Raw genomic sequence first — 24,364 nt, 5'->3', positions numbered from 1 at the left:
GCTAGGATTAATTAATATGTTAATTAATCAAACGAATAAGTTCGTTTTAGATCTAAGGTTAGTTTTGGGCCTCTAAGCCCAATGGGCTTTGAATGTCAAGTCCAATGACTCAAGTTGTATGACAACTTGAAAAACACAAAGGATATGAAAGCCCAATGAACCCATATGGCCGGCCATAGAGAGTGTGAGGGAGAGTTGATTTTAATTTCAATTATGACACTCAATGTAAGTGGCTATAGAAAGGAAATTATAACCCATTCCCTCATCAAGGGTTTTCTAGAGAGAAAAGAGAAAAACACAAAAAGCTCTCTCTTTTCTTAGGAGGTCGGCCACCCTAGGAAGAATGGACTAGCATCCATCTCTTCCTAGGTCACTCATCTCTTCTTCAATGCTCTCCTTGGTATGGAAACTTAGAGGTTCCCTTTCTTGGGAACTTGGAGAATCCATTCCTTCATCCATATCCAAGAAGTTAGGGAGCCAAGAAGCAAAGTTCCTCCATCCACATCCACGGAACCAAGGAGAAATGAGACTAAGGAAACAAGGTCCTCACATGGGTAATATCCTTTACTAATCAAAGAGGTGCTTCAAAGGTATAAAAGTTTCTCAACTCTTTTCTTTAAGATTTGAGTTGGGTCTTGGTTCAGCACAACCACTAGGCCTTGAATTTCATGGGTAAAGTTTTGTTTTTGAGTTCATACAAGCATGATTCCGCCTTTAATTGTTAGTTGCATGCATAAATGTTGCTTAAATGAACTTGTTTTCACAAAATTTTCCTTCAAGCATCACGCCTTTTAAGATGTTTTGAACATGTTTAAAAATAGAGGAAATAATATTTAATGAATAACTAATTGAATCACATTATTACTAGCCTATTGTGAGGAAATTTAAAAAAAAAAACCTATACAAAAATTGTCACAGCTCGTCCCGAAATAAATTAGCGATGACGTGAATTGACTATTTTAGCCTTGGATGTGAGCGTTGTGTTGTGTTAGGTATGTAAATGGTGGTCCAAACTTGTATTTGTCCTTAATTTTTTGAAAAAAATTGGAAATTGGTTTTGTGGTTTTGGTTGGTGACCACGTGGACCACTCACACACACACACAAACCTTTCCTCTTTCTTCTTTCCCGTGCTCTCTCCCCCTCGGACTCACTCTCTCTCCTTCCCTCACGTACGGATGAATGCCAAACTCACACTTCATGCACGGATCGACGTCAAGAAGGTAAGATTCGAACTCTTTACAAGTCCCTGAGTTCATATATACCATTTTTAGGACTTGAAAACTTGAAAAACCTAAGAAACCATAACCTCCGATTTGAGATATTATTCATGTGAACGTAATTATGGATGTTTCAGGTGATTTTAAGATCATAGGAAGCTGGAGAAGAAAAACCAAGCAAATTGGACGTCGGAAGACCTAGTTTCAACAAGTTGCAGGTTTAGCCAGATTATCGAGGGATTTTCCAGCGAGTTCCGTCGTTTTTTTAGCATTAAACAAGTATAAGAATGTTCTACAAATTAAGAGCTTCAATTTGATACGGATTTCATGAAATTTGGGTGAAAACGACAGTGATATAAGGTTTAGAAAATTTTCCCAGTTTCCGGCGCCGGCGACGATTGCTGGACTTCTGAGGTTAGGGATGACGAATATTCCATCAAGTTTGACGAAATATTCCAACGGCATTAGTTAACTTTAACGGATTCTGTTACTATTTAACGGAATATTCCTAACGGCAGTTAGGGTTTCCTTTAGGGTTCTCTGCGCGTGGCCGCGTGTCTGGTCGTGCCTTGGCCGACGCATGGGTGGTCGGAAATTTTTTCTAAAATATGGGGATGTTCGTGGAGTTGTGTAGATCACGTTGGTATATTCAAACACCCATTTGAGCATTTTATGAGAAGTTATTAGCTAGTTTTGGTTATGTGCTTTAAATTAACGTTTATTCAGTTAATTCGCATATAGGTGAGACTTATCCATAAGACGAGCGAAGTCAAGGGCGACTTGGGGTCTACGACCCTTCGACATATCAATGAGTGGGCTTTTGTTTTCAGTATATAATTATATACTTGATATTTTCCCAGAAAATGCGTTTAAATGAAAGTATGCCTTGAATGCCATGCATCTAAATTTATATTTTGTATATGAATTAGTATATGATGCTTATATATAATTATGGTGTTGTGGACACTCAGGTAAGTACCAGGTGAGTTATGTTTTGTGATGAGAATTAATGATGAATGGCATGTGATTGAATAACGTTGAGCTCATAAAACTGCACCTATGGTGATTGTGATTTAGCCAAAGATATGGCACAGGCCTGTTAGTACAACGTCACCTCCTGCACCATATGCTCATATTGGATCCAATTTAGGTGCATAATCATGTCGTACAGACCTTTACTATGGTTCCGACTCGTAGGTGACTAGCGATATATCGCCCAGCTATTATGAGAGAGTAGTATTGAGCATAATTATATTACACCCAGTATTGTCGTACAGACCTTTTCACTTGGTTCCGACTCGTGTGCAGTAGAGTGCCGTATAGGTCATTGTAGTGACTCTAACTAGATTGATTATTGAGCTATGAATTTAGCCATACAGACTTCCTTAGGGGTTCTGGCTAACATGATATATTCCCATGAATTTATTCTCACTTGAATTACTTACTCTGTTATATCTTGGCATGGCATACTTATGATTATGACTATGTAAAGCATGATTTGAATTGATATATATATTCATATATATTTATGCATATGTTTATATTCTACTTCTGGGAAAAATTATACATGTTTTACAGCGAGGGGTTAGAACTGTTGAGAAATGAAATGGTTTTGTAAAACATTTGTTTTTGCCCACTCACATTTTCTGTTTTGCGCCCTTCCAGGTTTTAGGTAGACTGCTGTTAGTGATGACAAGGATTCCGGTGGTTCTGACATATCTAAGTAATTGTAGGACATCTTATGGTACTGTATAATTAGTACTTGTCCTACTGGACTGCACCTAGACTTTCTATGCTCTGAATAGGAGTATTTACACATGTATCTCACTCCTAGCACTTACTGTTTATTAGTGCACGTTAGCAGCTTTCAGTTTTTATTTATTCGTATAACTCTTATCTTTATTGCTTTCGCACTGTGCACATGGCTACGTCACCCTCACATGATGGCCAGCATGCCTTAATCTCGGTCGGAGTGTGTCAGTTTGGTATCAGAGCCTAGGTTTAGCAGTCCTGTATAATGCTTGAATATTCTAATTTTTGTGATGTCTTCTGTCAGAACTATGCCGCCTCGTAGAGAGCTTCGTCACTCAGCTGAGCCTAGTTTCCTTGATATTGCTAAATTAGGGGAAGCTATAGTTAATGTCATTCAGTCTACGTTCCGTCCTCCTCAAATGACACCTCTTGAGACTGTGTATAATCTGAAGCTGAATCACTTCATAGGAAATGAATGACATAAGGGAGCGGAGAAGTGGCTTAATTATGTCGAGAAGACTTTCCTTGTGATGTAGAGTTAAGGGAATCTTCCTTCTGATAGGTGGGTCGAGACAACTACCTAGTTTCTGGGTCCGGAGCCTGCATCATGGTGGAAACAAGAGTCATATCAGATGACACCAGAGGTTGTAGCGGATTGGGAAATGTTTAAGCAGTTGTTTCAGAAAATGTTCATTCCTTATGAGTACATTGATCGCAAAAAACAAGAGTTTACCCATTTGAAGCAAGGAAAGATGTCAGCCAATGAGTATTATAGGAAGTTCACTTATTTGTCTCGATATAATCCAAAGGTTGCTGCTAATCTGGTTGAGATGCTCCGTCGATTCAGGTTGGGTACTAAAAAGAAATGACGTTCTATAGCGACATCGACTCCCTGTGTCACTTATCAGGAGTTTTATGAGGTTTTACTGAGGATTGAGGACTTAGAGAACATGCCTAGTGAAAGTGAAGAAGATGAAGAAAATAATGTGAACTAGAGGCGAGATGAAAGGTAAAGGTCAATCATCTTAGGGACCTCGTAAGACCCAGAGTTTTAAGAGAAGCGGTGGCAGTTCCAGCTCTTCTAGTGGAGGTTTGAGCTCTAATATGCAAATGAGAGGTGGTAGATTTTCTGGAGGTCAGAGATTTCACAGGCAGAGGGACTTTGGTGGTTCAAGTGCTCCTTTATGCCGCAGGTGTAATAATAAGCATTTTGGGGAGTGTAGGAGAGGCAGCAATGCATGCTACACTTGTGGACAGATGGGGTATAGGGCAACTCAATGTCCTTAGAGTCAGCAAAGGCCTCAACAGCCTTCCTTCCCAGCAAGTTTCAGGATCCAATGGTTATGCCCAGATTGGACGAGGAGGTGCCTATCATTATCAGGGCGACGCCGCTTCTTATACTTCAGGGTAGTATCTCATTGGGAAGGGTCTCTGGCTCGAGCACACAGCTCCTCGAGAAGTTGGCACTTTGGTTGGTTGTCGGGCTGCAAGAAGAGGATAGAGTTAGTTCTGAAATGTGCCTTTGTCGGGCCTTAGGTGTAGACCGTGAGGCTCGCAATCAAAACTAACTAAGTGCTGAGGCATGCAACTGCCATCTCTATAAGGCAGATATAGAATGAGTGTATTTAAGTAGATTACTTGCGCCCCAAGTTACTCTAACTTCTCATTATCAAAGGATTGTCGTGGATGGGTTAAGTCCATATTAAGTTCTTTTTTATGCCTTGAGATCAAGGACTTTTGTTTATCTTGTATGCTTTAAAGGGTAGAGGTCCAGATCTAATCAAAACATCAGTTTCATTTACTTTCACGATAGTAAAAGTACTAAGTGAATAAGATATGAGAGTTAATGGAACTTCGGATCATTAAGAAACCGAAAATGACTTGCATATCTACTGAGGAATAGATTATAATACCTAATCTATTAATGGAAAGGCAAAAACAAAGAGAGTTAGGCAAGATTTCACCTTGTCGGGCAAGGTTAAAACGTCTTACAGTCTCTTCCCTTGGTAGTTTACAAAAGGATTGAGTACTAAAGGGGATGATTAGAAAGGATTTTACACATGAAAGATCGATACTACAACATTTAGGGAAAAGGTAGCAGAACTTTTACATAGACAAAAAATGTCTTTCTAAGGAAGTTTAAGGTTAAAAAGGTGTAGAGTCTGGACACGGCTTTCTAGTTATTTGCTTGACTGAGAGACAAGTTGTATGTTTGTTTGTTTGATTGGTTAAGTGTCCTTGTCTCTAGGCCCTCTTCCTCCTTTTATAGACAAATTAGCCCAACTGTGCCATTTCTGTTCTTGCCCAAAAGCCACTGAAGGGTAATGAGTCACCACCCTTTTTACGTGTTTGCCATCCAAAAAAGTACTTTTAGGCCAAGAGTTGGTGATCTTCCATTGGCTGTCACTTCTTGTAAGCAACTGGCCTTTGTATTAATGGGGAGCTGCCATAATATCTTGAAATGGATGAACTGGGCTTTGGGAAAAACCTTCTTTGTTGACCTTTCTTGGGCTTTCCTTCCTAAAAGCCCAAGGTTTAAATATTAACTCAAACAGTTACAATCAGTGATATATATCTTTCTTCCCCCTTCCCTATCTCTTCTCTTGTTAATCTCAGGTCTTTTTGGATTTGTCCGAAAAGGACATAAAGCAAATCAATGCTTTATTCTGGGAGGTAATCTAAGTCCTTTTAATGAAGTTGATAAGTTGAGAATAAGTAGCTATTGCCCTCTTGGAGTTCTAACTAGCTGAAGTCTGTTCATGTTCTGTTGTGCTGTTATCTTATATGATGCCTTTTCATTTCCTTATTCCTCATATTTTATTAGTTGTATGATTTCATTGCTATGGCACCATGGTTATACATTATTTATGTGCCTTGTAAAGTTTAATTGGTATAAGGAAAATTATAATGGAGCGTAGCTGCTGTTTATCTCCTTTTTTGTAGTTGGAACTGCTGAAGGGGAAAATTAAGGCCTACCAATCCAAAGAAGAGGTCGATTCACTAAAGTTTATTGAGAAGAATATCATTAATAAGGAATTCATGCATTACGCTCGCAGTGTAGGGCACACAGGGTAAAGATAGTTCCTTTCTTACCCTGAAAATGATGAAATAGTCACGCCATTTCTTCTTGTAGTTTTTCTTTTACAATTGGATAGCTTAATTTGAACCTTTTAACTACCTCATTTGTCCTCCAGATATATACGGATTCTGCTAAGGCCAATTTTGTGATTTTCTTAATTAATTGTGCTTAAGTTGATGCATCATGCTTGATATACAATATGTTTGGAAATTAAGCTTTAGCTTTAGAAAATACATGTTATGATTCTAATGGTGATACCATCTGACTATGAAAGAGTGTGCCATGTATTCTCTATAAATTTGCTCGAATATGTGATGTTGTGCTGTTGGGTAGTGTGCACAATCTCTGCTGTTGTATTTTTGAAAATAATAATAATAATAATAATAATCTGTTTTAAAGAAAAAATAATAATTGGACTCGTGGACCCATCTCGAACCGGCTCGTTTCAAACGGGTTGGGTTAGGTCCGGTTCTAATGATTAGATTTGCAATACCCGACCCGTCCCGTTTTATTTTAAGCGGGTCCGGTCTGGTTCCTCCAAATTTGGGCCCGGCCTGGCCCTTGCCCACCTCTAATGCGATGTGTGCCATCGTTTATGGTGAACCATGTCCTTCTCCACCACTAAATGTGTCTCAAGAGCGAAAAATTGCTTATCTAGAGTCTGAGATTAACTCTCTTCATAGACAATTTATTGAGTTTCAATCGTCAGTGGATCACACTGTATCCTCACCTCATGCCAATCACACCACTCTTGCACAATCTTTGAGTCAATCTTCCCAAAATCCATCTTTATTTGTCCCTGAACCTGTTATACATTCTCTAAAATTGACTCCTAAATGCTTAGTATTTCCCTTATCTCCCATAGTTGTCCTTTGACCTTAATTTGTACCATCATCCCTATCCTATTTCACTACCACATCATCTGCTCATTCTCGGGATGTTGCCGCAAAGATGGCTGCAGTGTATGCTGCCAAAGGAAAAAGGGTTGCTTCTTTTGAAACATTGAACCTATCATTTCTCCCTATCCCCATAGCCAAGATATCAGGTTCACATAATCAGATGAGAAGGAGGATAAAGCTGAAAAGGATCTTGAGGAAGACCATGAGGAGGACCCTGAAGAAGACTCTGCTGAAGAAACTAAGGCCAATGGTTTCCTGCTTCACTCGATTGCATCGTCTCAATCTGAAGAGTTCTAGCTTATGGGGGAGTGTAGTTTCTTAGGAGAGCACTAATCATGGGGGACTTCGAGTTCGTTTACTTTGTTATTAAACATCTGTGCTTACATTGTAATTTGGAACTCCATATTTTTGTAATTATTGTTGTGCTACTCTCGGTTTAGCTTTTGTTGTTATACCTAAACAAATGGGTGTTTTGAACAAATTGCTTAGACATGCTCCTTTGGTTTTAATATTTTGGTACCGAGAATTGTACCTTGTGCTTAACTTGATGTGTTATGCTATGTCTTTATTGTTGGTTCGTATTACTTCATTGGTGGTTGGATATTTTTTTTATGAGCTTAATTGTCATATCCATTTATTTTATTTAATGAAAATGGCATTTCATTGATTTCATTCATTGTTATGTTGCAATCATGCACAATGCTAAACAATTTACTTCCTTCTAATTGCTTTAACTTCTTTGCAGGATTCATCCTTTTGTGTTCTCTTGAGTGAGGTTGGGTGATTTTAGTTATAGGGTTTGGGTTATTTTGTCAAGGAGAGCCAAATGGGGAGATTGTGAAGCCTAGTTTTATTGTTTGGCTTCCCTTGTCAAATGTTGTAAATTGTACCACACATGCTCTTGTTAGATTTAGGGTTAAAATACTTCTTTGGGATCATGCTGCTGTAAATATTCATCTCAAGAGCTTAATTTCTCTACATCAAAAGTTTGTTCATACATATGCATTTCATGTCACTATTTCCAGTTCATTCTGTCTAGTGGCTTTGTCTGGTCAAATGTTCTTGCTGCTTTCAGGCGAGCCGGGCTCACACTTTAAGACAACCCACGTAGGCTTTCTGACAACCTTTTCCCCAAGAGCGTTTTTCAACCCTAGATCTTTTCAGATTGCTTTTGCATAAAACATGTGGCCTTTCCATCCCCTTCTCAAGCCCACTATAAAAGCTTCATCTAGAGTTTCATTTTCAGTTGGCTAGAAAAGATCTTCTGAAAAAGGTTGATTTTAGCTTAGAGCTGCCCTTTGGTTCTCACTTGAAAACCTAGCCACAAAATCACATCCATGCACTAAACACCCACATCATTGCATATTAGGATAGCATTGCTTTTATGATTTTGATCTTTGTTTCAAGTCAAGTTTCTATAAGTTTCAAATCTTTGAACTGACCTTTTTTTGGATTCAAATTAGTTTCATCTTTCAAGTGTTTGACTAGTGAAACTGACTAGACAATGAATCCAGATTTGCATCAACTTCATCATAATATTATTTGCATAAGTTGATTAGATCTCGGTCCCGCAAAATGAAGAGCTCAAAAGGAGCTGCCACTCAATGAAGACTGAAAGAGTCTATCTCGTGAAAGGCAAGGTTGCACAAAGGTACAAGCTGCTCCGTAGATAGAGATCTAAGAATTGAGCTTGTGTAGTTACTTTGTAAGAATCTTGATTTCACTAGTGGATTGGACTCAGTGAAGAGTCCCTGGTTTTTTAACCTAGAGGTGGGATTTTCCGGCCAAAAACATCTCATGCAATTTATTGCTTTACTAGTTTACTCATCTTCCTTTTGGTTGTGATATATGTTCTTCATCATCCGCAAATAGATAAGTCCTTGCAACTAAGCTTGTCAGTATTAAAATGAGCACTAAAATGGATCTTAGTTAACCAGGAACTTTATAGTAAACTGAACTTTAATTTGACTTCTTCCGCTATGAGTAAACTAGCATATCTGAGCTTAGTTGATAAGTGTTGTTGACCAGTCAAACAAGCATGTATACAGATTGTAAATTGCAAGTTCTTCCTCCTGGTACCAATTTCATTTTCCCTCTATTGCCGCACCTCTCTCCCTTAGTTAATTTATAAGGCCACAACAACTATTTAGCCATATATGAATGGCATATTTTTTTTCAGACTTAATCGATGATATTTTTTTTTTAATTAGGCATATAGCAATGATGAATGCTACATGTGCTTTAAGTCATTGTAAACAATTAGAACTTGACTTTTCTATTGTTCTCTCTATTTTTCTCTCTTTGAATGTCACAGGCTTTAAGATATTATAAATAGTTAGAACTTAACTCTAATATTCTTCTCTCTCTTTCCCTTTCTTGTACCTTTCGTTTACATGGAGGAGTCTGCTTAACTCAAGGGTAGGTCCTTAATAAGGGAGTCATCTTAGTGATTCTCTATTTCAGCACAAGGGTGGTATGAGTTTGATTGAAGAATACCTTTACAAATGAAAATATGAAAAAATGGTTATTGGGCAAGGGCGGATTTGGCTAGACTTCCAAGAGCTTGCCAAGAGAGAGATTGTGAGATGAGAGAGTGCAAAGTTCTACGGCCTACAATTCAAAACTAGAAAACGGACATTGTGTTGCAGTGTCTGAATCCAAATGTAAAAGTAGAGCCAGAAACGGACAATGCATTGCAGTGTCTAAATCTAAACGTAAAAATCATAAGTTGCGTGATGAGGCATGTGAGTGATGAAAAAAAATGACATCAGGAAACAAACACAACAACAAGACGTCTGGGTCCAAAAATACAAATATAACAAGGAAAGAGACACTGCATTGTAATGTCTGAATCCAAAAGTAAAAAACAAAAACGTGTGAGTGATGGAAAAAAACGAAACTAGGAAATGGACTCTACAACACAGCGTTTGAATCCAAAAGTAAAAAATAGAACCAAGAAACGGAGACTACATTTCAGTGTCTAAAACTGAATGTAAAAATGGACATGCAGGAGGCGTGTGAGTGATGGAAAAAATGAAACTAGGAAATGGATAATGCAACGCAGCGTCTGAATCTAAAAATAAAAAAGGAATCGGGAAACAGACACTACATTGTAGTGTCTGAATTCGAATGTAAAAATGGAATGTCGGAGGCGTGTGAGTGATGGAAAAAATGAAATCAGGAATGGACACCGCAACGCAGTGTCTGAATCCAAATGTAAAAAATAGAATAAAAAAACATACACTACATTGCAATGTTTAATCCGTATTGAAGTATTTCAAAATATAAAAAAAATAAAAAATAAAATTGAGAAAGGGGGTGTTAGTTGTTGTGGGTGCTAGCTGTAATGGCAATTTTTGTAATTTTAGATTATTTTAAATACATTTAAGTATCACAGTGCATGATTAACCTATTTATAATTAACAAAAATATTGTTGATATATTATTAATATTGTAAATTTTTATTGATTTTATATAAAATCACCCTTTTAAACATATTTGTCCTTAACGGTAATTGAAAACAAGGTAAAAGATACCAAATATATTGTAATGTTAGTTGGTTGTAGAGATAAAATAAATGGGTTTGAATAAAATTTCTCAATTTTATATAGGTGTATTCAATTAGGAGTTTAGAGGATTTTAATAGAGTTTACAAATTCAGGGAAATTCAATCAAGATTCATGACTTAAAAAGAATCCAAGGAAGTCCATTGGTATTCAATTAAGATTTTAAATAACCATAGGAAGCCGGGTGTATTCAATCAAGATTTAAAAAATAGTCTATAAAACTAAATATGTATTCAATTAGGAATTGATATAAAATTATTTTCAAAATTGAAGGATTTTGAAGAATTTTATTCTTTTATAGTGTTTTTCAGGCTTTAAAAATTTAGGCATCGCTCCTTAAGATTTTGAATAAAGGAAATTTTATTTGGATCCAGTTGTCTTATCTCTACACTCAACTAAAACATTTTCTCTACTAAACTTCCAAGTTTGCCCTTAAATGAATAAGAAAATAAACATTGGTGTTTTTATCTCTACACCAAATAACTCAAATCCTAGTGAAAGCAAGATCATCAATGACCATGGGCTCCAAAATTTTCAATTGGGACTATTTGTTGAAATTTTTAGGAGTAAATTATTAAGACCATATACAATTATATATCCTAAATTCAAGTCGTGTAAAAGCAGTTTCATCCACAGCACAATTTGGAGAGCCCAACAAAGAAAATAAGTAGAAGCTACAAATCAAAAGAACTTTGGTAAAGGAGAAGTTGTGGGAAGCCGTACCTCCCCCAGTGAAAGAGCTCCTGTGGAGAAAAGCAGCAGATACAGAACTGGAGCAGCTATTACTGCTTGGAAAAAAAAAACATTCATATGGTCATATGTTACTTTGGGCACCCTCAGCTTCTTATCAGACATTATATATTTCATCTCTAGAAACTATGAATTGGTGATACCATTTGGTCTATTTGTTGCGTGCCTCTTGACTAATGTTTTGAAGGAGACATTGCAAAAAGTGGTTCCTAGGTCCGAGGAGAATGTCAATGGGATCGTAGTTTGTTTTGCCGGAAATAATGGAGGGATTGAGTGGTGTGCTAGGTTTTGGGTCATTGGGTGTAGAGATAGAAACATCGATTGTTATTTTCTTATTTATTTAATTAAGGTTAAACTTGGAAGTTTAGTGGATAAAACTTTTTAGTTGGATGTAGAAATAAGATAACTAGGTCCAAATAAAAATTTTCTTTAAATAAACTCACTTAAAAGCAACATAGAGTCTGCCGAGCTCAATTAAACTCCATTTATTTATAATTCTTTTAAAATCATTTAAAATTGTAATTGAATAAACCGCATTAATGGTTCTTCTACTTTCCACTTTATACCCCTTTTTCTTTTGTTGGCATTGCTCCGTACAATAGCTTGGCCGCATTCCTTGCCTATGCGTTACACCTCAACATGGGCTTGGTGCACACCACCAAATCTAATTTGAAATTTGCAGTTCCAAGCCCAGTGGGCTTTTGCTTCAAGTTTGTAATCTAAACACCAACAAGGCAGTAAATCTTTTTCCCCAAGTGCAATTAAATTGACTTGGAATTTCAGCAAATAATAATAGTGTGTAATTTTGTATCGAGTAAAACTAGGTATTCTCATGGATTGAAGTAGTAGGTACTTTTTTTTATGAAAGTACGATATTCATTGAATTGTATAAATACGTACATAATCGTGGATATGGTGCTAACAGTGGGCCTCAATAAAAACCTTGTCAGGGCTTTCAACCCGATCAAAGGAAAAAAGAGTGTCCAGCACCAATTTAACTATCAAGACTATCCTCCAATAAGAAATCAGAAATAATATTAGGGGGTTCTTCAAAACAAGAAATTGGGTGGTCAAGCGTTAGACTCAACCGTGCAAGCCGATGTGCCACTCTATTCGTCTCTCTTGGTCTGAAAGAAATCTTCCATTGCTTAAACCCTTGAAGAGTATGTTGTGTATCAGCAAACAGGTGACCAAAATGACCATGTAAAGTTGTTCTCACATTTTGAATAGCAGTAACCACCATAAAAACATCTCCTTCCAGCTACACTTGTTCCTCACGCCAATGCCGAGCAAAAATAACTGCTACCCGCGCAGCAGCGGCCTCTGCATGTATCGCCGAGCTGAAACCAATCTCCCGCACCACCATTGCAACCATGAAGCCTCTTGTTGAGTTCCGAACAACAATCTCTATACCCCTATATGAACCATTCTCATCCCAAGCTGCATCAAAGTTACACTTTATCCAACTAAATTCCGAATGTGTCCACTTCTAAACATAATCCGTTTCTAAGTGTGGTTGAACCTCATTCCATTTCTTGAATTCCGTCAGCCACGTTTGGGCTTTAAGTTGCACGTCTAATGGTGATGCATCCACATCTTTCCAAAAAACTCGTTACGGATCTTCCAAACGCTCCACACCAACCCAAGAAGCAACTCAAAACTATCTTTAGTTACAGTTTTTGCCATACTTATCAACCATCCACCAAAGCCCTCCTCCATCCTCAGAAACATACGAATTCCCAATGGACTACCAAACCAAATTGCAGCTGATCGTGGGCACTGTAACAAAGCGTGTTCAACTGTCTCTGCCTCTTCATCACAAAACCCACATATCTTCTTCCAGCTACACTTGTTCCTCACACCAATGCCGAGCAAACATAGCTGCTACCCGTACAGCAGTGGCCTCTGCATGCATCGCCAAGCTGACACCAGTCTCCCGCACCACCATTGCAGCCATGAAGCCTCTTGTTGAGTTCCGAACGACAATCCCTATACCCCCATATGAACCATTCTCATCCCAAGCCGCATCAAAGTTACACTTTATCCAACCCAATTCCGAATGTGTCCACTTCTAAATATAATCCGTTTTTTAGTATGGTTAAACCTTAGTCCATTTCTTGAATTCCGTCAACCACGTTTGGACTTTAAGTTGCACCTCCAATGGTGATGCATCCACACCTTTCCAAATAAACTCGTTACAGATCTTCCAAACATTCCACACCAACCCAATAAGCAACTCAAAACTATCCTTAGTTACAGTTTTGGCCATACTGATCAACCATCCACCAAAGCCCTCATCTATCCTAAAAAACATACGAATTCCTAATGAACTACCAAAACAAATTGCAGCTGATCGTGGGCACTGTAACAAAGCGTATTCAACTGTCTCTGCCTCTTTATCACAAAACCCACATTTCTCCTTCCAGCTGCACTTGTTCCTCATGCCAATGCCTAGCAAACATAGCTGCTACCCATGTAGCAGCGGCCTCTGCATGCATCGCCAAGTTGACACCAGTCTCCCGCACCACCATTGCAGCCATGAAGCCTCTTGTTGAGTTCCAAACGACAATCCCTATACCCCCATATGAACCATTCTCATCCCAAGCCGCATCAAAGTTTCCCTTTATCCAAACAAATTCTGAATCTGTCCACTTCTAAACATAATCCGTTTCTGAGTGTGGTTGAACCTCATTCCATTTCTTGAATTTCGTCAGCCACGTTTGGGCTTTAAGTTGCACCTCCAATGGTGATGCATCCATACCTTTCCAAATAAACTCGTTACGGATCTTCCAAACGCTCCACACCAACCCAAGAAGCAACTCAAAACTATCCTTAGTTACAGTTTTTGCCATACTGATCAACCATCCACCAAAGCCCTCCTCTATCCTCAGAAACATACGAATTCCCAATGGACTACCAAACTAAATTGCAGCTGATCGTGGGCACTGTAACAAAGCGTGTTCAACTGTCTATGGCTCTTTATCACAAAACCCACATATATCATCGGTGAGAACCCCGTCTATTCTTCAAATTCACCTTCGTTGGCAATGCATTCATACACCCATGCCAAACACATATTTTGACTTTCCCCGAGACCTTTGCACGCCACAGAGCTTTCCATAGAAATTTTGTCTCCTCATTTAGTGTAGATCCAACCGGTTCATCCTCACCATGACATGTTCGTGCCACAAAGTAAGCACTCTTAGTCATAAAGACAACCTTAGGCTCTTTAGTCCAAATCATGGAATCTGCTGGATTAAATAAACTCAAAGGGATACTCAAAATCAATCTTGCTTCCTCCTCCATAAACTAATTACGAATTAAGCTTGTATTCCAACGCATCCCATCATTGTCCACCATTAAAGAATGCACGGTCAAAGAAGGGTGCACCTCGGCCGGTCTGGGACTTAGCATTTTATAAAAATTCTCCCTTCGCAACCAACTATCCCCCCATATTTGTATACACAAACCATCTCCAACCCTCCATCGAGCACCCTTTTGAATAATAATCCTTGAAGCCGCTACACTTTTCCAACAATAGGAAGAATTAGATGAAGCTGAAGCTTGCAAAAAATCTGTTTTGGGATAATAATAGGCCTTAAAAATACGAGCAACCAGAGAATGAGGATATTAAATCAATCTCCACCCTTGCTTAGCCAACAACGCCATGTTAAAGGCATATAAATCCTTGAACCTCAGGCCACCCTCACTTTTTGGTTTACACAATTTTTGCCACTTCACCCAATGAATGCGATGCCCCTACCCCACCAAAACTGAGCTACCATTTGGTTCAACTCTTCACAAATTGACTTAGGTAACAAGAACGTCTGCATCGTATACAATGGTATCGCTTGAGCTACAGTTTTTATCAGTCATTCTTTACCCGCATCACTCAACAAAGAGCCCCACCATCCATTCAGCTTCTTCCAAAGACGGTCTTTAATATATGCAAAGGTCTCATTCTTCGACCGACCCACAAAAACAGGTAAACCAAGATAACCGTCATGATAATCCACCATTTCCATTCCAAGACAATCGGCCAATAACTGCACATCCATGACCGTAAGATTTCTACTAAAAGCCACACTGCTTTTAGCAAGATTCACCACCTGTCCGGACGCCCTTTCATAAGTTCGTAGCAACTCCTTCACCTGTAAGCATTCCTGGAAAGAACTCCTAGCAAAGATAAAACTATCATCCGCAAAGATGAGATGATGAACACTTGGGGCCCCATTACACACCTTGACACCTTGAATTCGACCTTGTGCTTCCCATTAGTTAAATAAAGCCGACAGACCTTTGGTACATAACACAAACAAAAACGAAGACAACAGATCACCTTGACGAATACCGTGTTTAGGTTGTACAAGACCCATATGCTCTCCATTTAGCTTGAAAGAATAGGATACAGTAGTAACACACATCATTATCCAGTGATTCATTCCTTTGCAAACCCTAACCTCCTCATCATTTGCTCCAAAAAACTCCATTCTATACGATCACACACTTTGCTAATATCCAATTTCAATGCCATCGCCCCATTCCACACATTGTTCTTTCTATCCATATAATGAGCGATCTCTGAAGCTACCAAACAATTATCGGAGATCAATCAGCCTGGAATAAAAGAACTTTCAGAAGGTGACACAATATCCAGCAATATAACTTTCAACCTATTAGTGAAAACCTTGGAACAATTTTCTTTGGAATCAACATAACATGCGTATAATTAATTTTCCGAAGCACATGCCCCAAGGAGAGAAGATACCTGACCCCATCACAAACATCTTGGCTGATAATCTCCCAATGTTTCTGATAGAACCCAAGTGACATACCATTAGGTCCTGGGGCCTTAGTTGGATGCATTTGGAAAAGTGTCTACTTAATTTCCTTGTTCGAAACATGCCGAACAAGTTTTTGGTTCATCTCTACCAAAACCTTGGGATTGACAACCTTCAGGATTTCCGTCGCATCCGCTTTACCTTGAGAGTCGAATAATTTTGTAAAATTCTCGACAATAACATTTTCCATACTGAGCTTATCTTCATGCCATGCTCCGGCTTCATTAAACAACCCATTAAGCCCATTTCTCCATTGTCTCTGATTTGCCTTCTGATGGGAATACTTAATATTTTGATCACCAAGTTGTAACGAATTTTCCTTGGACCGCTGACGCCAAAAACCTTCTTCTTGTGCCAAAAGAAAGTGCAACCTAGTATAGAGCTCATGTCGTTGGGTTATGGTTGTCTCAGTGAATGGCTAACCAAATAAAGAATTCAATTGATCCTCCGTTTTCAGAAATCTCTCCAGGGATGGAACATTTCATGGCTTTAGCCCAATTGGCCAACTGAATACGTGTTGCTTTAATTTTTTCCATTACACAAAACATAGGTGAACTTTGAACTTCCGCCTCTCACCCGTGTTTAATCGCAGCCCCACAACCCTCCTTTACGGCCCAACCTTCTTCGTAGCGAAAGTTTTTTTTTTTTAAACTAACTCGTCTCTGAAGAATCCAATCCACCAGTATCGGTATATGATCTGACAATGTGGGCTTTAAATGGGTGACTTTATAACATGGAAACAAATCCACCTAACTCTGTGTAGCTAACACTCTGTCCAACCGAACTTTGATTCCTCCACCCCTAGTTGTTACCAAAGTGAACTTATTCCCTACAAACCCCAAGTCTTGGAGTTGGCAACAAGTAATGGCATTACGAAAGCCCTCCATTTGGTGTTCACTATGAATATCACCTCCTTCCTGCTCCTCTACATGCAAAACCTCATTAAAATCTCCCATGCAACACCACGGCAAGCTAGAAATATCCCTCAGCGTCTAAAGTAAACTCCAAGATTTGTGTATGTCCCCCTCAACCAGATAAGAAAGTAAATCTCCAGTGATTCGCATCACCCACCCCTCATACCTCCAAATCAATATGATTAGAAGAATAGGATCGTAACAAAAGATTAGCTTCCGTCTTCCACATGGCACATAAACCTCCTAACCTTGCTGAACTAGGAACTGCAAACATAACATAAAACCATAACTGTGATTTTAATCTCTCCATATGCTCCTTCGAGCTTTTAGTTTCACACAAAAAAATCACTATGGGATCTTTACAGAGAACAAGTCTCTTAAGTGCCCGAATTGCCCGGAGGTTCCCAAGCCCCCGACAATTCTAGTTTATACAACTCATTGGGCTTGGCGGGGCTGAACTCCGTCAGCCTCTGCCGCTGTAGAACTCATCGAAACCGAAATAGCACGTCTCTTGGAAACAGGTAAATCCCACACCTTCTCTTTCTCTCGCATACCTCTTTTACCAAGCTCTGGGGGTACAAAGGAATTTCTTTGGGACTTCCTATTTTTCTTCCGTCGAGTCCCCTTGCCATTTGCACGAGAACTACCATTAATCCTTTGCCCAAAGATAAATGGATCCAAGTTAAACGGATCAGATCCCGTGGAGTGTCCAGATACACTTCCCCCTTCGTGACCACCAGTGTTCACCCTCGCTCCATACCCTTCTCCCGATAAAGTGAGTTCCAGACTCCCTGACAAAACCTCTGCGCTGTCTCCTCCAGTCCTACCCTTGGTGTACTCTCAGTCCCAAATAACATTAGAGGTTTCGATGTATCACTCTCCACTCCATCAACTTGACAGTCCATACATTCAGTTTGGAACCCAATAGCTTCCCTCGGCAAAGTTGATGACAATGGTCCAATATCCCCACTACCCTGATCATCAAGAGACACATTCAGATGAGGTACAATGTTCCCAACGTGATCGCTCGCCCTCCGTGCCTTGTGCTCAATCACCACGTCATCCATACGATCATCCAAATCCTCCGCTGGCGGCACAGTCATCACCCAACCCATTTCAGCATCAAGCCCAAACCTTCTCCCTGTAGGTCAGATGTAATCCTTGTCGAACACGTCATCTTGAAACCACCTCCCATAAGGCTTATCCCTATCTTCCATCTGAGTACCATCATAATGCTCACACTGATCTTCAAGCATGTTAACGGCAATTTCTCGTACCTAGCTAGCATCAATATTCAACATCGAGCTTCCAGTTGTACAGTCACATACCGTCGTAATGGCTTCCTCACATCCATTCGCACCCTAACACATAGGATGCTACCAAAATGCTCCTTCTTTCTACTTTGATCAGTAGGAACAAATTCCCCAAGAAGGTTCTCTAAAAACTTTTCCATGGGACGCGTCATATAGCATAGGGGTAGACCCTTAAACAAAACCCAGAATTCTTGGAAAAATAATGGGATCCTAGCAATTTCTCGTACCTAGCAGGATATACCACCGGTGGTCACCCTCGCTTCACACTATTTTTCTGCTTCTACACTCCTTTTATTTTTTAGAAGCCAAACAAGAGTATATAAATTGATGCCATACCATACCACCATTAAATTGGTGTCTCCAAATGTGTCAAAAACTTAAACCATTAACATTTAACTGCAATACGAGTCCACAACAAACAGAACAAAAGGGAAGGTCTATGAGAGCCTTGACCATAACATGTGAAGCATAAACCAAAACTTTCATAATTCTACTCAAAGCTGACGGCAAACCCAACTAATACAGCTCACTTTCCTTGTGAGTGTGAATCACAAGGTCTGAAGTCGGGTACGAGACACAAGTCAGCACATAACCCTCCTTCATTTGATTGTCGTCAAGGAATGAACCATCGGACTGATCCACTGAACCTGATGCCAGCTTCCCCGCACAGGTAGAGCATGCCCCAGCCCTGCAAGAATATGGCAGCTCAACTCCGGCATTCTCAGCTGCATCTAAGATGTAACAATCATCTGCCGCCTCAAATTCGTTCTCCACGCCATCTGGTCCAATCAATTTAACCTTGTATACTTCCATTGATGCCCGGGAGTTGGAGGATGCTTTCAAGCCAAAGGACTTTGAGATATTCTTCACAGATCCAAGAGGAGAAGATAACTTCACAATTGAACTGGTGAACCACTTTTGGGGCGCATGTCTGAACATGCATTGGGAGGGAACTTGCACGGTTGTCATGGCTGACATGTTTACCCCTGAACTCATACACCAGTGAAGGAGAAGATTAGTAAAAGCAAAAGCACAGAAAAGAATCTGGTGAATCAACATAAACATCATCATTAACAATTCTGACAAGTAAAATCAAGTTAACAAAAATATCAAATGATGGATAAGGCATTTAAGCACCATTATAACAACAAGGAATTCACACAGAACAGAACTTTGATCATAGAGTGCAGAGTTTATTATCCAATATCAACTAACAGCAAAGTAAATGCATATATACAAGATGAAACAAATTAAACTATTCAAACACCTAATCAGCCGCAGCCCTCAACACCTATACCGCTACCCATAGCTTGGATGCGTTACTGATTAGCATTATACAGCACTACCTGCTCTTGAATTTCAGACTGTCACTCCAGCCACCCCGACTGAACAAGAAGGGTGATACTTGCAGTTAACAGAATTACTTGTATACACTGAACAATCATAAAAGGATGAAACCAAACCATCCCCTGTGAAAGACAGCAAGGGAATCAATGTCCGGTGCACTATGAGAAGAAGCAAGCTCACTCGAGGCTCCGTTTTGGTTAACTAGCATACATAGGCTATTACTTTAAACCCCAGATAATATCTATACTAATTTCTAAAACTAGAAGTTGTACGAAAAGTATGCATCCACTATTGAAACAACAAACAACAAGAAGAAGTCTTATCCCACTAGGTGGGGTCAGCTACATGAATCCTATAACGCCGTGCTCGGTTTTGTTCATAAGGATTGGACATAAGAACGGAGTGCCGGCTGTCCCACTATTCAAACCCGGCGCTAAAAATTAAAACTACCCATCACAATAGCTCATATGATATAAAGTAACCATCAACTTCGTCATGAAAAAAGCACTCATGGGAACTCATGAAATAATCCATCAACTTATGCTTTCGCAGGAAGTGATGTCATTTCAACATCTAGTTAACAAAACAAGGCAAACACAAAAATTAAAATTCACAATAAACCCATCAAAAACCAAAGATTATAAATAATTATACATAACACTACATGCGATTATATGATTTTGCTTCTCAGCCAGATGCCATCATTGACCATTTTTAAACATCCATAACAAAAATTTCGAAACAAAAATATTCTCACCAATTCGACACAGAAGGCAAATTAAATCAGTATTAAAATAATGGTGAAAAGGCAAATTAAAAATAAGATTAGAAATTCAACTAATACTTGATTAATTAAAGAAGGAGGTTTTAATGGCAGAATCAAAAACAGTTTTCAACTTTCTATATCTGCTAAGATACGACAAAAGATCATTACAGGGGCCGATCTTCAGTTTCAATCTATAATTCAGCTCAAACGCAAAAACCCAAAATTATAACCCTAAAAACAAAACCCAGATTGAAAAGAACAATTACCAATTAACAGTAAACATTAAGAAGATCAAACCTCAAAAACCAAAGATCCAAACGTGACATGCAAATACAAATATGTAGAGAGAGAGAGGGCTTACGGAGTGAGAGGGAGGGTTAGGTGAGGAGAGATGTGAGAAGGTTGACGAGGACTGACGTGGGTGGGGATGTTTTTGATTCGGCAGAGCGGAGAAAGCGAGGCAGAGGAGTCACCGTTTATGATGACTATTTATAGACAGAGAGTGAAATGAATTGGTAGACGTTCTAGCTATCCGTACACTCCTTAATTTTATGTCTGTCATATCTAATGAACTAAATAGAATTAAAGACAAAAATAAACACATAGAGAATATGAGAGATAGGAGAAGGTGTATGGGAGGAGGCTAAAATATTTCTGTGAATATTATCTGCTCAAAAGAACCAGGCATTTTTAACTTCGTCACCAATTAATTCCATTAAAAAGGAAAAAACACTACCCTTATAAACAATAGCATTATTCACACACTTGTTTTACGTCGCACACAGAGCTTGTAAATTTATATTCTTTAATTCATTCGATTAATGACTAAAAATTTAAGAATGTGTAAAAAATAAAAAGAAGTGTGTATAGCCTACGTTATAAAATCTAGGACTCTGTTTTCATTAACAAATGAGAAAAGAATGGCGTTTGGCATATTTTGAAAGCCATTAAAGCCAAGGACATTAAAAGATCCCCGTTGCAAGGGGCCAAAAGGCCCAGACCCACACTCCTCTCTTTCTTTATTTTTCTATTACCTCAATTATTCATTTGCCCCCATTACAAAACTTGGTTGTTACTTTATATATATATATATATACAAAAAACAACCGAACCGAACTGAAATAGGTTGGTTTGGTTTCGGTTTTGGTGGTCTTCATTAACAAATGAGAAAAGGATGGCGTTTGGCATATTTTGAAAGCCATTAAAGCCAAGGACATTAAAGATCCCCGTTGCAAGGGGCCAAAAGGCCCAGACCCACACTCCTCTCTTTCTTTATTTTTCTATTACCTCAATTATTCATTTGCCCCCATTACAAAACTTGGTTGTTACTTTATATATATATATATACAAAAAAACAACCGAACCGAACTGAAATAGGTTGGTTTGGTTTCGGTTTTGGTGGTCCAAAAAACTGATCGTACCAAACCAATTTTTATTTAATTATTTAATATATATTAATTATATAAATTTGTAACAAATACTCAAAATCTAGGTGTTTCGAACACCTGACCTCCAGGTTAATAGTGTTTGCTTCAACCAACTTGACAACAAGCTTTGTGCTACTATAATCATATTAGTAAAACATTTATACTGATTATGGATCTTTAATTCTTTATAAGATTTCTAAACACAAAACCCTAGCCGTCCCATTTACTCCCATTTCATCTCTCATTTCAACTAACTTATCGGCCTCTATCTTTCCCACCGTCGAATTCTTGCACCTCCGTGCTCTACTTTCTTAGTTTCTTCCTCTCCTCCTCCAAACCCCCAAGTCTCTGTAAGAGTAGCCCAGAGAAGATCGAACCAGAGAAGCTCGGCATTTTTGATATCTCTCTTCAGCTCAAATCTAACTTTTAGTTGACTAGATCAACGAAAAGCTATTCCGGACTAAGTACGACACCGTATGGACCCCTTCCATTCAGTCACTAGGACCCACTCATCGTTCTTCTATGTAATCTTTCCATGCCCTTTGTAAACTTCTTGGATTATGAACATTATTTGCCCTTAGAAATTAGAATATTTAGCCAAATGAGTCTCTGATTCTGGTGGATTTTTTATTGTTTCTGGTTTTGAATGTTTGATGGGTTCTCAAATTTTGAAAAATTACACACGTTTTGCCTTAAAGATTGAATCTTTATTCAACCAGGTCTGTGATTATGGTTGGTTTGGAGTTGTTTATGATTGTGCATGCTTTTTGGTACTTGATTGTGGAGAATGTGGATTGGGTTCTCAGTTACTTTTACTTCAATTTTGTTAAAGTTGATTTCTTTTGCTTTTTTCATGATTTGGTTTATGGGTTCAAATTGAAGAATGCGACACCAGTGAGATACGCAGAGGTGCATGTGTCAAGGAAGGATGAGGCTTCGTACATGAAAGATATAACATTGGAGGAGGGTGATAGGCCAGAGATTTACACGGAGGAGCATGAGAAGTTGTTGGGCAACACTGATAAGACCTGGACTATGTTTGTGGATGGTTATGGAAAAGATGGAAAGCGGATTTATGACCCAGTTAGAGGAAAGACTTGCCATCAATGTTTTAAGATTTCAATTTTTGAAAAAAAAAAACCGAAACCGAAACGAACCTAACAGAAATTTAGGTTCAGTTTCGGTCTTGGCAAAAAAAGGAATCGAATTGAACCGAACCCAACCCTAATCATATATACTAAAACTGAGTTTCCCCCCAGCACTGTTCATCACCAGTGTTCGGACGGAAATGCCCTTGATTTTTTATTTTGTTTGATGTTTTGCTGCCTGTTTTGCACACTTAAATGCCTGTTTTGCCCCTTATTACCACACGTTGATCACCTTTTGTTAGTGAGCTTCGATTACGTTCTCTTCACTTTACCTTTTTGTTTATCTTTTGTCTCTTGCAAGCTTTTCGTCTTCTTTGTCTTCGTCTTGCTTTCTTCGTGTTTGATCCTTTGTTTTTTTGGGGGAAAAAATTGGGTAAAATCATTTTATCCTGATTTTGCGATCGTCGAGGAAAGAATTTCAGGGTGTTGATCTCTGTTATCATCGGCGATCCCGGAGTTAGGACTGGCTTTCCGGCGATTTTTTGTCGATTTAGCGGCGGCGCGGTTTGAGATTGTTGTCTAAGAAATCAAATTCAACTCAGGTATGTTCTGAAAGAGTTGTATGTAAGTTCGTGTTTCTGATTTGTGTTGTTTTGAGGAAACCCTAACAATTTCGTTATGTGGTGAGTTATAGTGTTTTGTTCAAAATTTGTGAGCTAGGGTGTATTTTGTGTTTTCCTTCCTCCACTGAGAAGTTTGTGAAATCGCAGGGGTTGGAACACCACTATTGGTTTGGGTATGCTCTCTTTGGCTCCACTTATGTTTGATTCTATTTTCCTATCTTATTTGGATCAGTGGAATTTTGGGTTTTCTTTTTTATGTTTAATTTTCCATAATTTTATTTGGTTCGGTTTAGAGTCCTCAGAAGAAAGACATTTATTCTGTAATCCATTAGAAACCCAAATGGACCGAGGATGCACTGGAGATTTGGTTCCCTTTTTTTCACTTTCGGGTTTGCATACATTTTGTGCATTTCCCTATTGAGTTTTCTTTCTGAAAAGCCGGTAATTGAATGGAATCTTGGCCTGGCTATTATTTTATGACAATACAGTTATAACTTATAACCATTTTACATAGATCAACACATATGTATATTGAATTTACCTACATTACTCGAACAATTTGCTTTTCGATTTGTGAAGGGAATTAAAAAAAAACCCATTATCTATGTAAAAGTTTAGTTTCCAACTTTCTAGCAATGAAAATGTTGCCCTTTCTGTAGACTACACCCTTTCACACACTCACTTTGATATGGTTAAACATATATATTCAAGATTTTGATCTCTGTGAGATTTGACAACTTTTCACCTAATATTCCTCTCTCTTGCTCATTAAGGCATTCAT

General features: G+C 38.7%; 1 protein-coding gene and 1 long non-coding RNA gene across 4 annotated transcripts; one reads left to right on the top strand and one right to left on the bottom strand.

The window, feature by feature from the left end:
• Positions 1-18,697: 18,697 nt before the first annotated feature.
• LOC103441544 (ferredoxin, root R-B1-like) lies at positions 18,698-20,983 on the bottom strand. Of its 3 annotated transcripts, none has more exons than XM_008380223.4 (2): positions 20,807-20,983; positions 18,698-19,318 (listed from the first exon to the last, which is right to left on the bottom strand). In XM_008380223.4, exon 2 carries the CDS (start codon positions 19,308-19,310, stop codon positions 18,849-18,851), a length of 462 nt encoding a protein of 153 aa, XP_008378445.2. In that variant the 5' UTR covers positions 19,311-19,318; positions 20,807-20,983; the 3' UTR covers positions 18,698-18,848. The 3 variants fall into 3 exon arrangements, with proteins under 3 accessions (XP_008378445.2, XP_017189495.2, XP_008378446.2); XM_017334006.3 differs by having other exon boundaries at positions 20,743-20,879; XM_008380224.4 differs by having other exon boundaries at positions 20,712-20,841.
• Positions 20,984-21,984: 1,001 nt separating this feature from the next.
• LOC139194214 (uncharacterized) lies at positions 21,985-24,084 on the top strand. Its single transcript, XR_011578975.1, has 3 exons — positions 21,985-22,396; positions 22,755-23,562; positions 23,655-24,084. It is a non-coding gene; the product is annotated as an uncharacterized lncRNA (long non-coding RNA).
• The last annotated feature ends 280 nt before the right edge of the window (positions 24,085-24,364 follow it).

Source organism: Malus domestica, chromosome 03 (genome assembly GCF_042453785.1).
Source record: "Malus domestica chromosome 03, GDT2T_hap1".
NCBI classification, from domain to species: Eukaryota; Viridiplantae; Streptophyta; class Magnoliopsida; order Rosales; family Rosaceae; genus Malus; species Malus domestica.
Note: the sequence above shows the minus strand (reverse complement) of the source record. Positions and strands in the feature narration are given on the sequence as shown.